At 45.0% G+C, this 15,693-nt stretch overlaps 2 protein-coding genes across 3 annotated transcripts in view; one reads left to right on the forward strand and one right to left on the reverse strand.

The window, feature by feature from the left end:
• The window catches only part of pnpla7b (patatin-like phospholipase domain containing 7b), a 122,239-nt gene extending 116,313 nt beyond the window's left edge, over positions 1 to 5,926 (reverse strand). Inside the window, exon 1 of one of the 2 annotated variants that reach the window (XM_055660350.1) lies at positions 5,695 to 5,926. In XM_055660350.1, the coding sequence (XP_055516325.1) occupies positions 5,695 to 5,737 (43 nt within the window). In that variant the 5' untranslated portion in view covers positions 5,738 to 5,926. The remainder of the gene's footprint in view (positions 1 to 5,694) is intronic. The other variant, XM_055660349.1, reaches the window with a different exon arrangement.
• Positions 5,927 to 6,149: 223 nt separating this feature from the next.
• Positions 6,150 to 13,180, forward strand: mrpl41 (mitochondrial ribosomal protein L41). The gene is made up of 2 exons (XM_055660356.1): positions 6,150 to 6,259; positions 12,531 to 13,180. Exon 2 carries the CDS (start codon positions 12,543 to 12,545, stop codon positions 12,948 to 12,950), a length of 408 nt encoding a protein of 135 aa, XP_055516331.1. The 5' UTR covers positions 6,150 to 6,259; positions 12,531 to 12,542; the 3' UTR covers positions 12,951 to 13,180.
• Positions 13,181 to 15,693: the final 2,513 nt, after the last annotated feature.

The raw sequence follows: 15,693 nt of genomic DNA on the forward strand, positions 1-15,693 counted from the left end.
AGAAAACAAGGAAACGGCAGATGCTGGTTTACAGCAGGAGATGCAAAGTGTGGAAGTAACTCAGCGGATCACACAGCAGTTCTGGAGAACATGGACAGGTGACATCACAGGTAGAACAAAGAACTGCAGATGATAGTTTAAAATTGACACAAAGTGCTGGAGTAATTCAGCAGGTCAGGCAGCACCTCGAGTCTGAAGAAAGGTCCGGACCAAAAACATCACCAATCCATGTTCTCCAAAGATGCCGCCTGACCCGCTGAGTTACTCCAGCACTTTGTGTCTATCCATGGATAGGTGATATTTTGGGTCGGGACCCTTCTTCAGACTGATTGTGGAGGTGGGGGGGGGGGGGGGGGGGGGGGAGAAGAAAGGGGGGGGGAAGGGGGGGGGGAAGAGAGAAGGGGGGAAACAAAGCTTCCAGAGAGAGAAGGGCAGGACAAACCCTGGCAGGTAATAGGCAAACAAAGGTGTGGAGAGTTATTTGATAGATGGTGGGACAAAGGGCAGAGGTGGAAAGACAGAAGGTAAAAGTCAATAAGTTTGAAGTGTGAATTGTGAAGCTAGAGAAGGAATGTCGGTGGAAGTGGAGATTTTATAAAGTTTTATATCCCAGATACCCACAAGCCATTTGAATAATTTATTAAAGCTGAGTTTTCCTGTGCCCTACAGCAATGACCCATGGTGATTGTGCCATATCACCACTGGTTTTAATGAATCAATGTCATGATAATCATTAGATCATGTGATAAGAGCAGAATTAGGCCATTCGGCCCATCAAGTCAATCATGGCCGATCTATCTCTCCCTCCTAACCTCATTACCTCGTAATCTCTGACACCCATTCTCATCAAGACATAGTAGTTCATTAGTAATAGTTAGCAGTTCAACTTTCCATAGATTAGGAATACAAAATGCACAACAGATTTTAGCAGGTGACACATAAAGCATCAATACTCCTCTATCATAATTTCTGTGCCGTAAAAGGCATGTTACGTAGACTATACGAGAAGCTGGGATACAATATTATTCAAATCCAGCCTCATTCCGCGCGCCCTCTTTAACCCCTCCAGGGACAACATTCCCACACTCCCTTAAAATACTTTTGGGAGCTCCTGTTTCTCACGCTTTCTTACAACCCCAGTTCTGTGTTCCCTATAAACTCTGTGTAAGAAAGATCTGCAGATGCTGGTTTAAATCAAAGGTAGACACAAAATGCTGGAGTAACTCAGCGGGCGAGGCAGCATCTCTGGAGAGAAGGAATGGGCGACGTTTCGGTCAAGACCCTTCTTCAGACAAAGTCGCAACCCGAAACGTCACCCATTCCTTCTCTCCAGAGATGCTGCCTCATCCGCTTAGTTACTCCAGCATTTTGTGTCTACCTTCCCTATAAACTCGCTCTTTTAAGAATTCCTTTTAAACCCACTGCATTTTGCTCCCTTTAATTCATTGGAAAATGTATATTAATATCTAAACGAAGGTTAAATTGTGTTGGTGTATTAATAGCAGCAATATTCAATTAGTATGAGTTATAATCAATTATTCAGAAAATCTGCCAGTCCAGTTCCGAAGTGCTGGGTGTGTTGAAGCATCCAAGCTTTACTAAGGCGTGGGCCCTGGGTTTCAACAAACTGCCCACTTTTTATAAGACTTCCTTCACCATACTGAGTAAAATGTCGGCTGAAAAAAAAACGACCTCATAGTCAAGCATACACAGCAGGCATTATAAAACATGGCAACAACACAAAAACCCCGGTCAACTCTTCCATTGATTTCATGAATATCACTCAAAACTAATCCTAAAATATCTATAATGTGACATCTTGTTTTTGTTTAAATAGCAAAAAAAACATGTGATCTCTAAAACAAGATGTGAATTTATTGGCTTTGAACTTTATATCCGAACACTCCCACTATCTTATCAGCGAACATGTTCAAAGACATAACTTTGATAAAACACTCTTCTACCAACTGAGATGGGAGTGAATGTAGCAGAGGTCAGTCAGCCTGTGGCAATGTTATTCAGCATGATGAATTCGTCATGACATTAATACTCCTATCATAATTTCTGCACCATAGATGTTATACAAGAATGATCCCAGGAATGAGTAAGTTATCCAAAGGTGAACGTTTGTCAGTTGTGAAGGTTGAGGGGCGACCTCGTTGAAACATACAGAATGGTGAAAGGCTTGGATAGAGTGGATGTGGAGAGGATGTTTCCACTAGTGGGAGAGTCCAAGACCAGAGGTCATAACCTCAGAGTTAAAGGATGTTCTTTTAGGAAGGAAATTAGGAGAAATGTCTTTAGTCATAGGGTGGTGAATCTGTGGAATTCTTTGCCACAGAAGGCTGTAGAGGCCCTCAGAGAATATTTTTAAGGCAGAGATAGATAGATTCTTGATTAGTACGGGTGTCAGAGGTTATGGGGAGAAGGCAGGAGAATGGGGTTAGGGGGGAGAGATAGATCAGCCATGATTGAATGGCAGAGTAGAGTTGACGGGCTAAATGGCCTAATTCTACGCCTATTCATTAGTTGTATGCTGCTAATCAGACTGTCAACTCGAGAGTCAAAAACATACACGACTCAAAAGCAGCTGCGTGTTTAGATGGCAATTTGAGTTTTAGCACCTGTGCGCCCATTCCCATTTGCAGCACCCAGTTTACATCCAATTCTTATTTGCCTCGGGGCAATTTCACTTATGAACAAAAATACATACAGTAAACCCTCGTTATAACAGACCATATGGAGGGTGGGGGGGGAGAGAATGGTGCCCATTATTGCTGATTTCCACTATAACCGAGTAATGGTTTGATACCACGGCCCGGTCAGGATCCCGGAGTCCAGTCACTGAGAACCCAGTGGGACCTGCCTCACCACACGGTGCGCAGTGGCACTAGAAACCCGCCTGGCACCACCTTGTCCAGTGCAGCTAGGAAACAACAATAAACACTGCTCCTGATTCCTGCAGCCAATGAATGAGAGCAAAATGGGAGATCTTTGACGTTGGCGTGGCTGTGTGGCATGGTGAGGAAACCTTGTCTCGCTCTGTCAGATTCCCACGACCAGCGGCCAGCCCAGAGTTCAGGGTTAAGGGGCACTGACTTTAAACGTTAACTCCATTCTCCATTCGTCCTTCCATAGACGCTGCCTAATCTGCTGAGCGTACAAAATGTATTTTTCTCACTGCAGGCTAAAAATACTAAAGACCGTTTGTTACATTGTTTAATAGAGATAAGTGTCGATCTAATCAAAAGGCTTGTCAGTCTCAATTATTTGTCAATCTCAACGGCTTGTCAGTCCAACGGCCTTCCCAGGGTAACTTTAGTTTGGCGTAAGGTAGACAAAAATGCTGGAGAAACTCAGCAGGTGAGGCAGCATCTCTGCAGCAAAGGAATAGATGACGTTTCGAGTCGAGACACTTCCTCAGACTGATGGGGTGGAGGGGGTGGGGGGGGGGTGAAGGAGAAAGGAAGAGGTGGAGACAGTGGGCTGTGGGAGAGTTGGGAAGGGGAGGGGAAAGAGGGAGAAAGCAAGGACAACCTGAAATTGAAGAAGTCAATGTTCATACCGCTGGGGTGTAAACTACCCAAGCGAAGTTTGGTGCAGTTTATCAAACATTCCCACGTGTTTTGTGCTTTCCACAGTCCACTATAACCGAAATCCATTACAAAGAGCTCCGTAATGACGAGGGTTTACTCTATAACCAAGCACATCCTCTTATACCCGAGTGCACCCTTGCGGATGGATGCACTACATGTAAATACCAATGAGTTAAACATGAGCAGCAGTGGGTGACTTTGTCCCTCAAGCATATTCTCCTATTTGATAACCTCACAAAACATTACAATGTACCTGAAGCTCCACATTCCCAGTTACCCACAATAACCTTTTATTCCCTTGCTTATCAAGAAGGGAATCAATTATTCAAAGACTTTGGACACAAGGTGCCTGGATTAACTCAGCAGATCAGGTGGCATCCCTGGAGAACATGGATGTCCAGAGATACTGGCCCCATCCATGCTCTCCAGAGATGCTGCCTGACCTACTGAGGTACTCTACTTTCTAGAGCACCTCTACATTCAGTCTGAAGAAGAATACCGAGTCAAAACATCACCCACCCTTTTTCTCCAGAGATGCTGTCTGACCCACTGAGTACTCCAGCACTTTTCTTGTGTCTATCTTCGTAAAAACCAGCATCTGCAGTTCCTTCCTACATATGTGGTCTGTAGCTACGTTCTGATTTTTCAAACTTGGAAACCAAGATCCATTTATATTTCAGAGTTCTGCAAACTGTCACGAGTTAGAGAATGTGTTTATTTTTTAAAGATCAGTTTTCCTGCCACTCTTGGAAACAAAGAACTGCAGATGCTGGTTAATACACAAGAACTCTGGCAGCATCTCTGGAGAACATGGATAGTTGACTTTTTGGGCCATCTTGGCTGATCAACATGCATAGGGGTCAGAAGTAGGGTCCCAAACCAAAATGTCACCTATCCATATTCTCCAGAAATGCATCCTGATCCGCTGAGTTACGCCAGCACTTTGTGTCCTTTCCTGCCAGAGTTATCAGAGAGAGAGACGGTATGCAGGGCTGGAACCTTGAAGTACAAGGAGCAGAATTAGGCCATTCGGCCCATCAAGTCTACTCCACCATTAAATTATTACTGATCTACTTTCCCCCTCAACCCCTTTCTCCTGTCTTCTCCCCATAACCCTTACTGATTAAGAATCTATCTGTGCCTTAACAATATCTATTGACTTCACAGCTGCCTGTGGCAATGAATTCAACAGGTTCATCACCCTCTGGCTAAAGACATTTCTCCTCATCTCCTTCCTGAAAGAACATCCTTTAATTCTCAGGCTGGAGCCAAGCAGAGAGTTGGAGCTAGACACAAAATGCTGGAGTAACTCAGCGGGACACACACAGAATCTCTGGAGCGAGGTGATGTTTCGGGTCGAGACCCATCTTCAGGTGCCCAGGAGGGCACAGTTACAGTTTAGCCGGAGCCTGGGTAGGACGTGGGTCCGAACACAGGACCTTCACCCAGAGTTTAGAGTCATAGAGTGATACAACATGGAAACAGGCCCTTCGGCCCAACATGCCCACACCGGCCAACATGTCCCATCTACACTAGTCCCACCTGCCTGCGTTTGGTCCATATCCCTCCAAACCTGTCCTATCCATAGAAACATAGAAATTAGGTGCAGGAGTAGGCCATTCGGCCCTTCGAGCCTGCACCGCCATTCAATATGATCATGGCTGATCATCCAACTCAGTATCCCGTACCTGCCTTCTCTCCATACCCCCTGATCCCCTTAGCCACAAGGGCCACATCTACCTCCCTAATGTACATGTCCAACTGTTTCTTAAATGTTGGGATAGTCCCAGCCTCAACTATCTCCTCTGGCAGCTCGTTCCATACACCCACCACCCTCTGTGTGAAAATGTTACCCCTCAGATTCCTTTTAAATCGTTCCCCCTTCACCTTAAACCTGTGTCCTCTGATCCTTGATTCCCTTACTCTGGGCAAGAGACTCTGTGCGTCTACCTGGTCTATTCCTCTGATGATTTTATACACCTCTATAAGATCCCCCCTCACCCTCCTGCCTCCATGGAGTAGAGTCCCAGCCCCACTCAACCTCTCCCTGTTGCTCACAGTCACCCTCTAGTCGTGGCCACATCCTCGTCAGTCTCACCGGGGTCGAGCATCATGTCGGGGTCGGGCGGCACGGTGTCCATGGCCGCTGCTGGCCGGGTGTCGGTCGGTCCCTGGCTCGGCTCGGCTCGGCTCGCCCCTTGCCCCCGGTCCCCTGGGCCCGCCTGTCTGCCTGCCCTCCTGCGGTGGTCGCAAGGCCTGGGCCTCGGCCTGTCCCTCCCTCCCGCCCGCCGCCGCTGACCCAACACTGGGCGGCTTGTGCCGCGCGTCCCCGCCGCGCCCTGATAGGCCCGCGCGCCCCCGCGCCGCGCGCTCCCGCCCCGCCCCCGCCCCCGCGCCGCGCGCTCCCGCTCCCGCTCCCGGCTTCAAGATGTCGTCACGCGCGCTCCCGCTCCCGCTCCCGGCTTCACGCTGTCGTCACGCGCGCTCCCGCTCCCGCTCCCGCTCCCGCTCCAGCCCCGCCCCCCCCCCGCGCGCTCCCGCTCCCGCTCCAGCCCCGCCCCCGCGCCACCAACCGCCGCCCCCATTGGCCGCCCGCGGGACAACCAATGTGCGCGCGCTTTGTTCGGTGGCGGCGCCGCGTTCGGGACCAAACCGGCGGGCGGGTGAGTGGATGAGTGAGGGGCCGAGCGGCCCCGGGGACAGAGGAGGGGATGAAGGGCTGGGACTGGTGTGACAGGATGAGGGGCCGAAGGGTCGCAGGAGGTTGGGGCCGAAGGACCGGGGCTATGGTGGGGCGGTGAGGAACGGGGGGGAGGGCGAAGGTCACTGGGAGAAGGGCCGAACGGTCCAAGGACTCGGGTCGCTGGATGAGGGGCTGAACGGTCGCTGGGTGAGTGTGGCTGTGTGGGGAGCCGCAGGGTGAGGCCCTGGTGTTATGTTACATAGAAACATAGAAATTAGGTAGAAATTAGGTGCAGGAGAGGCCATTCGGCCCTTCGAGCCTGCACCGCCATTCAATATGATCACGGCTGATCATCCAACTCAGTATCCCGTACCTGCTTCTCTCCATACCCCCTGATCCCTTTAGCCACAAGGGCCACATCTAACTCCCTCTTAAATATAGCCAATGAACTGGCCTCGACTACCCTCTGTGGCAGAGAGTTCCAGAGATTCACCACTCTCTGTGTGAAAAAAGTTCTTCTCATCTCGGTTTTAAAGGATTTCCCCTTTATCCTTAAGCTGTGACCCCTTGTCCTGGACTTCCCCAACATCGGGAACAATCTTCCTGCATCTAGCCTGTCCAACCCCTTAAGAATTTTGTAAGTTTCTATAAGATCCCCTCTCAATCTTCTAAATTCTAGAGAGTATAAACCAAGTCTATCCAGTCTTTCTTCATAAGACAGCCCTGACATCTCAGGAATCAGTCTGGTGAACCGTCTCTGCACTCCCTCTATGGCAATAATGTCCTTCCTCAGATTTGGAGACCAAAACTGTACGCAATACTCCAGGTGTGGTCTCACCAAGACCCTGTACAACTGCAGTAGAACCTCTCTGCTCCTATACTCAAATCCTTTTGCAATGAAAGCTAACATACCATTCGCTTTCTTTACTGCCTGCTGCACCTGCATGCCTACCTTCAATGACTGGTGTACCATGACACCCAGGTCTCGCTGCATCCCCCCCTTTCCCAATCGGCCACCATTTAGATAATAGTCTGCTTTCCTGTTTTTTCCACCAAAATGGATAACCTCACATTTATCCACATTATACTGCATCTGCCAAACATTTGCCCCCACTCACCCAGCCTATCCAAGTCACCCTGCAGTCTCCTAGCATCCTCCTCACAGCTAACACTGCCCCCCAGCTTAGTGTCATCCGCAAACTTGGAGATATTGCCTTCAATTCCCTCATCCAGATCATTAATATATATTGTAAATAGCTGGGGTCCCAGCACTGAGCCTTGCGGTACCCCACTAGTCACTGCCTGCCATTGTGAAAAGGACCCGTTTACTCCTACTCTTTGCTTCCTGTTTGCCAGCCAGTTCTCTATCCACATCAATACTGAACCCCCAATGCCTTGTGCTTTAAGTTTGTATACTAATCTCTTATGTGGGACCTTGTCGAAAGCCTTCTGGAAGTCCAGATACACCACATCCACTGGTTCTCCCCTATCCACGCTACTAGTTACATCCTCGAAAGATTCTATAAGATTCGTCAGACATGATTTACCTTTCGTAAATCCATGCTGACTTTGTCCAATGATTTCACCACTTTCGAAATGTGCTGCTATCCCATCTTTAATAACTGACTCTAGTCAAGTCAAGTCAAGTTTATTTGTCACATACACATTCGAGATGTGCAGTGAAATGAAAGGTTTCCCCACTACCGATGTTAGACTAACTGGTCTGTAATTCCCCATTTTCTCTCTCCCTCCCTTCTTAAAAAGTGGGGTTACGTTTGCTACCCGCCAATCTTCAGGAACTACTCCAGAATCTAAAGAGTTTTGAAAAATTATTACTAATGCATCCACTATTTCTGGAGCTACTTCCTTAAGTACTCTGGGATGCAGCCTATCTGGCCCTGGGGATTTATCGGCCTTTAATCCATTCAATTTACCCAACACCACTTCCCGGCTAACCTGGATTTCACTCAATTCCTCCAACTCCTTTGACCCGCGGTCCCCTGCTATTTCCGGCAAATTATTTATGTCTTCCTTAGTGAAGACGGAACCAAAGTAGTTATTCAATTGGTCCGCCATATCCTTGTTCCCCATGATCAACTCACCTGTTTCTGACTGCAAGGGACCTACATTTGTTTTAACTAATCTCTTTCTTTTCACATATCTATAAAAACATTTGCAGTCAGTTTTTATGTTCCCTGCCAGTTTTCTTTCATAATCTATTTTTCCTTTCCTAATTAAGCCCTTTGTCCTCCTCTGCTGGTCTTTGAATTTCTCCCAGTCCTCCGGTATGCTGCTTTTTCTGGCTAATTTGTACGCATCATCCGCTTTGATACTGTCCCTGATTTCCCTTGTTATCCATGGATGTACTACCTTCCCTGATTTATTCTTTTGCCAAACTGGGATGAACAATTTTTGTAGTTCATCCATGCAGTCTTTAAATGTCTTCCATTGCATATCCACCGTCAACCCTTTTAGAATTAATTGCCAGTCAATCTTGGCCAATTCACGTCTCATACCCTCAAAGTTACCTTTCTTTAAGTTCAGAACCATTGTTTCTGAATTAACAATGTCACTCTCCATCCTAATGAAGAACTCAACCATATTATGGTCACTCTTGCCCAAGGGGGCACGTACAACAAGATTGCTAACTAACCCTTCCTCATTACTCAATACCCAGTCTAAAATAGCCTGTTCTCTCGTTGGTTCCTCTACATGTTGATTTAGATAACTATCCCGCATACATTCCAAGAAATCCTCTTCCTCAGCACCCCTGCCAATTTGATTCACCCAATCTATATGTAGATTGAAGTCACCCATTATAACCGTTTTGCCTTTGTCGCACGCATTTCTAATTTCCTGTTTGATACCATCTCCAACTTCACTACTACTGTTAGGTGGCCTGTACACAACACCCACCAGCGTTTTCTGCCCCTTAGTGTTTTGCAGCTCTACCCATACTGATTCCACATCCTCCAAACTAATGTCCTTCCTTTCCATTGCATTAATCCCCTCTCTAATCAGTAACGCTACCCCACCTCCTTTTCCTTTCTGTCTATCCCTCCTGAATATTGAATATCCCTGGATGTTCAGCTCCCAGCCTTGGTCACCCTGGAGTCATGTCTCCGTGATCCCAACTATATCATAGTCATTAATAGCTATCTGCACATTCAACTCATCCACCTTATTACAGTTGCTGGATAAGGGGTTGAGAGGGGTAGTGTGTGGTACCCCGGCCAGGGGTACAGGGGGAGGGTCGCTGGGTGAGGGGCTGAAGGGTCGCTACGTGAGAGGCAGCAGGGTGAGGAGCCAAACGGCCGGTGCTGGACAGAGGTGAGGGGGCAGAAGGGTCGCTGAGTGAGGGGCAGAGGACTGGGGCAGCGATAGGAGGGTGAACGCATTCAGGATACGTTCTGGGCTGATGTCTGATCGTGAGGGCCGGGACTAGGGTGGGAGGTTGAGGGACTGAAGAGCCGCTGGGTGAGGGGGCAAAGGGTCGGCGCGCTACAGTCGCTGGGTGAGGGGCTGAAACAAGGAGAAAAGAGCTAGGGTTGCCCTGTGTAGATGGGCCAAAGAACAGGGGAGGGAAGTGATGTCTGTGGAAGATGACCACTGGGTGAACGTCGAACCGGGACAGCAGTGTGAGAACTAAAAATCTGTATCTTTTCTTGAACTATTCCATCGCTTGATTTCTTTATCATACAGAAATCTTTTGGCTTCAGTTTTAATTAACCCAATGACTGAACCTCTGCAGTATCAAGCTATGATTACATTGAATGGCAGTACTGGCCGAATAGCCTACTCCAGCACCTATTGTCTATCAAGGATGCTGGTTTATTTAATCTTTCCTGACAAGGCAAACCCACCATCCAGTCTGTTGAATCTTTCCATGGCAAGCAATCCCTTTTCTGTTTAATTAAGGAGACCCAAAAGCTTTCTGTTTGTTAACCAATTCTCAATGCATATTATTCCCAATTGCATGTCCTTTAGTCTTGATCAACGTGTGGGATCTAATCAAAAGCCTTTTGTAAATTTAAATATACTGCATTCACTGGGTTTCTATTTTTCTAGTCACATCAGTTACATTCGTCAACATGCTTTCATAAATCTCTGAAGACTATCGAGAACCAGAAGAAATAGGTTGAAGGTGAAGGGGGAAAAGATTTCATCGGAATCTGAGGGGTAAAGTTTTCGCACAAAGTTGGTAGTTTTATGGCACAAGCTACCAGAGGAGGTAGTTGAGGCAGGGATGATCCCAACATTTAAGAAACAGTTAGACAGGTACATGGATCAGACAGGTTTGGAGGGATATGCGCCAAATGTAGGCAGGTGGGACTAGTGTAGCTGGGACATGTTGGCTGGTGTGGGCAAGTTGGGCTGAAAGTTTCCACACTGTATCACTCTATGACTCCACCCATTTCCTCATTCTATTCTTTCTCTCTCATTTCCCTTCATCTGTTGTCAGATTGACAGTCTGACTGTTTGTTGTTTTCTTGCTCTTTCCTTCCTTTCACAAAGCATGGAAAACGTTCAGCTCAGTTGAAGAAGGGTCTTGACCCAACACCTATTCCTTTGATGCTGCCTGACCCGCTGAGATACTACCTGACCTGCTAAGTTACTCCAGCATTTTGTGTCTCTTCATGTTCAAGCAATTGCTTTTAATCTTTGAAACTCTCATCGAGTGCTCATGAGTCTTTCCTATTTACTTTTTCTATATTTCAGTGAAATCTCAGCTCGGGTACCACTGAACCAATGAAAGTAACCCCAGTCTATCCATTCTTTCCTCTATCTTAAATTTTCCATTTCTGGCAACAACTGTAAATCTTCCCCCTATCCGCTCCAATATAATCACACCGTTTGCATAATGTGGTGACTGTCACTAATTGCTCAATTCACATTCTTAACCCGCTCCCGTCCCACTAAAGTATTTTGGATGTTGCATACAATGTTGACTGTTGGAAACTGTGGTAAAATCTCAATGAGAACTGCAGGTGGCGATGTTGCTTTGCCAAGTCAGTAAGAAGCCGTGCTAAACTGTAGAGACAAAGAACTGCAGATGCTGGTTTATACCAAAGATAGACACAAAATGCTGGTCAAAAACCCTTTGGGTCTTGACCCAAAACGTCACCTATTCCTTCGCTCCATAGATGCTGCCTCACCCGCTGAGTTTCTCCAGCATTTTTGTCCAACGTCGATTTTTGCAGCTTCTGCAGTTCTTTCTTACACAAAATGCTGGAGTAACTCAATGGACCAGGCAGCATCGCTGGGAAAAAAAAAGGATAGGTGACATTTCGAGGACCTGAAACATCATCCATCCTTTTTCTCCAGACAGTTACACTTGGACTTTGTGTCTATCTTAAGATCTAGTACTATAGATCGAGCAGATATTCTATATTTTTCAGTGGATTGATTACAAATCTTAAGAAAGGTGATTGGTCTCCTTGCCTGCAATACAAAAGTATGGTAAGCAGAAAAAGATGTTAGTGGCTGTGTGAAGTGCTGGGATCTCTGTTGTTGTCAATGTATACCATGGAGTACAGATCAGCTACAGGAATGGGTTGTTTAATCCAAGCAAGTTGTTGAGATCTTTTTAATGTTGCACTTTGGGAGGTTATCTGTAACGAAAATGTGTATAGTTCATGGCAAGACAAAGCATTGATGTTCAGTGGTATCTTGGGGTCCAAATCCATATCACACATAGATAAAGGTGTATGGTATGTTTGTCATCTTCGGTCGGGTATTCAGTATGAGAGTCAGCCAGTTATGTTGCAGCTTTAAAGGACTTTGGTTAGGCCACATTTGGAGTATTACGTACAGTTCTGGTTGCCCTGTTACCGGAGTTTGTGGAGGCTTTTGAGAGGGACGGAAGACGATGACCAGAATGCTGTCTGGATTAGGTGGTTATCTATTTGGAGAGGTTCTCCAAACTTGGATTGTTTTCTCCAGAACGTCAGAGGTTGAGGAGAGACCTGATATAAAATCATGAGAGGCATAGAAAGTGTTGGCAGGCAGAGATTAGTTTAACGGCATAATGTTTGGCATGGACATTGTGGGCTGAAAGGCCTGTTCCTGTACAGTTCTAACTATCATCATTTCCTCTAAGTGATCTTGCAACTATAACATGCACAATTCTTTTGGAACATTACAAGCTTTTCTCTGGCTAAATTGGCAATTAAACAAACTACTGGAAAGTTAGTGAAGAATTATACCTTTGACTGTTGAGCATCCTTAACAAAATTATCCATCTCTGTTAGGTGTAATTAGCCATGGGATTACTATCGAATCTGGCCCGAGGTTTGGTGCGAGGAGCTGATCGAACCGCAGAAATCACAAGTAAACGTGGTCCCAAGAGTTTCTACCGATCCAGGGGAGCAAAGCCAACGGGATATATAACTTCCAGTGGCAAGTTCGTAAAGATCAAAAAAATGGTGCCGGAGCTGGTGGTTCCTAATTTGAAAGGTTTCCCCCTGAAAGCGTACGTGTCGTACAAAGCACCGAGTGGAACAGAGCAGCCGCTAACGGCCAAGAAGCTCTTCATGGAAACTGCTGCTGTGCAAATCGAGAAAGATTTTCGGGAAGGTATCTTTGACTCAAATCGCCTGGAAAAATATGGCTTTGAACCATCACAAGAGGACAAGGTCTTCCGGCTGTTTCCAAAAAATTATGTGCGGTAATAGGAACTGTATTATCTCAGATTAGCCCTTTTTCCCTGACTGGCTTGAGAAATGAGACGCTGCTGCTATCATGGGTATAATCTGTACAGTTTTGTACATGCCACGGGATGAGGAATAAACGTAGTTTTGTTGTGCTAAAATGTCTGAACAAATGTCCGGCACTCAATCATACCAATACATTTATGTATGGGTTTTTATTAACCCTGAGGATTAAACCATGTTAAACCATATCTTTTTATCTCTTGTGCTTATTATTAATATTTCAGGACATAAAATGTAAAACCCATTATTTACCTAAACTGTAGAAGAACAGCCACATTTTATTCTTACAAGCTTGTTTTGTGGCATAAGGATATTTGGAGCAATTGATAAACTAAATTTGTTGAACAAAATGTCTTGCATAATATTAAAAAATGGTTAATTAATTATTTTGCAAAAAAATTATACTGAATCTGAAGAAGGGTCCTGACCTGAAACATTACCCAACCATGTCCTGCTGACATGCTGCCTGACACACCGAAAGGCCTGTTTCCATGCTGTATGACTCTTGGGTCCAGAGACATCGTATTGGCCTGAGAGACAGGCTTAAATATGGTGCTTGTTAGTTGGACCGATGACTATGTTCTATGTCTTCTGGTTCCATATTCAAATCCAGATATTAAAATATAAATTAATTACTAATGCTCTATCCCAGATCTTGTGATTCATTTTAAATGAAACTCAACAAAAATCATTAGGATAATTTAAATCAGAGCTCAGTTTTAATGTTTTTTTTCTCCTCAGTAGAACTTGCGATCACTGTCGTACATAGCATCGTAAGGCAGGCACAGTGCCCGTTGATGTTTTCAACGCTGATGATGATGATTCTCTCCAGCTTATGTGCATTTCTTCAGGATCACGTTCATTGCCTTAAATCTGGAAGTTATGTCATGTGTAGCAGCTTAAAGAATCTGTCACTTGCTGCATATAACTTATATATTGGATTTCAATTTGGAAATAAGTTACCCTAAACCATGTTTGCTAGCTGAGAGCAAAAAGCTTTTCACTACCTCAGTACCTGTGACACTAAACTGAACAAATCTAATCGCACCTCCCTGCCACATTCCCAATTCATGAGTCAAAGTGTTTTATTGTCATGTCCCAGATAGAACAATGAAATTCTTTCTGTTCTTTGTTTCTGTTGTCCACTACAGTATCTATTTTTTTGATTGTTGATGTATTATCGGTTTCAACAGTAACCCTAAAAGCAAATCCTCCCGCCTCCTATCTCATATCAGCAAAGGTCTGTATTATCTTCTTGAGTATGGCGTGCACAGCCTAAAATTGTAGGTCAACGTGTTCTATTTGATCTATTTGTTTGTGCACGTCAGATTGATTGCATTAGTCAAAACAGGGTGGACCACGTGAAGGTTGCAAACTCCCACCCCGGTCTGTATAGTGATTTGAAATTAGCTCAACAAAACTGGCCTTCACTGAAATTGATACAACCTTCTATTCTCTTTTTGATACCTGATAATTATTTCCTTTATTAAAATATTAGTTTTCCCAAAATGTAATAAAGTAGCAAGACTATAATTATCCAAATAAGTCAGTCTCCCTATTTTAAAAGAATTAATAATATATTGGCCATTCTCCAAACCTCTAGCAAACTACTAAGTAGTAATAATGTTCTCAGTATGAAAGAATGGCATAAAGGATTATTATTGCTATCAACTATCAGTAAGGCAACATCTTTAAAAAGGATAAACATGTAGGTCATGTCCTTCAGCACTGATCATTTCATTCAGTAATGGGGCCTGCGCCTCCATCTTGTGTCTCGGGGATTCCAACTCCTGTTCCAGACCTCCCAGTGCAGACCCAACCCGGATCACAGGTACCGACAGTTAATCCACCGCTTTTCGCAACAGTTCTCCTTCCGCACCCTGCATTCCACTGGGCACCATGCACTGGCACCAGCAGGCCCATGCTCTGACTCTCCTGCAGCTTCGGGCGTCACTCACCCAGAAGTCTTATGAAGGATCTCCTATTCCTTTTCTCAAGGGACATTACCTGACCCGCTGAGTTGCTCCAGCATTTTGTGTCTACCTTCTATACAAAATATACATTATGCTAAGTTTCCCTCAGCGTTCTTACAAATTGTCATAATAGGATCATCTGTGGAGGGAAAGGGACAATGTTTGACGTTGGGACCCTTCTTCAGAATTAACTCTCCACAGCTGCTGCTATATTGTTACACACCGGAAATGTTCAGTATTTTCTAAAGTATTCTTTGAAGTAACTACTGCCTCAAAATGCAGCAATTTGCTCGGATTTTTAAACATCCATTCCCAAGAATTTCCAACACATCTATATGCTCAGTACATCTTATTGGTAGACTACCATACATTAACATACAGTATTTAACAAAATGTCATTCTTTAACCCAGGATAATTTGAATTTATTTGTTTTGTTTATAATACTTGGAAAGCAGCTGGTGGTTAAATCCTCAAAGCTGTATCATGTCTATGTAGTTTTAACTGTTGCTTTATCTGAACATGCCAAAAAGTTGTCTTAACCTAGAGGTTTCTTCACATGGTTAGAAAAGTTTTGTAGCCACTCAGGTTTTGATTATGAACACAAGTGTAAATTATATTTTATACTTATGGTCAGGTCAAAAACGAGTCTTGATTTACCATTAGCAGTGACAGTAATTTTTTAATTCAAATACAAAAGGAGGAAAATGTGTCTTTTGCTGCTTTATGT

The sequence above is a fragment of the Leucoraja erinacea genome, chromosome 31 (assembly GCF_028641065.1).
Source record: "Leucoraja erinacea ecotype New England chromosome 31, Leri_hhj_1, whole genome shotgun sequence".
Taxonomy (NCBI): Eukaryota; Metazoa; Chordata; class Chondrichthyes; order Rajiformes; family Rajidae; genus Leucoraja; species Leucoraja erinaceus.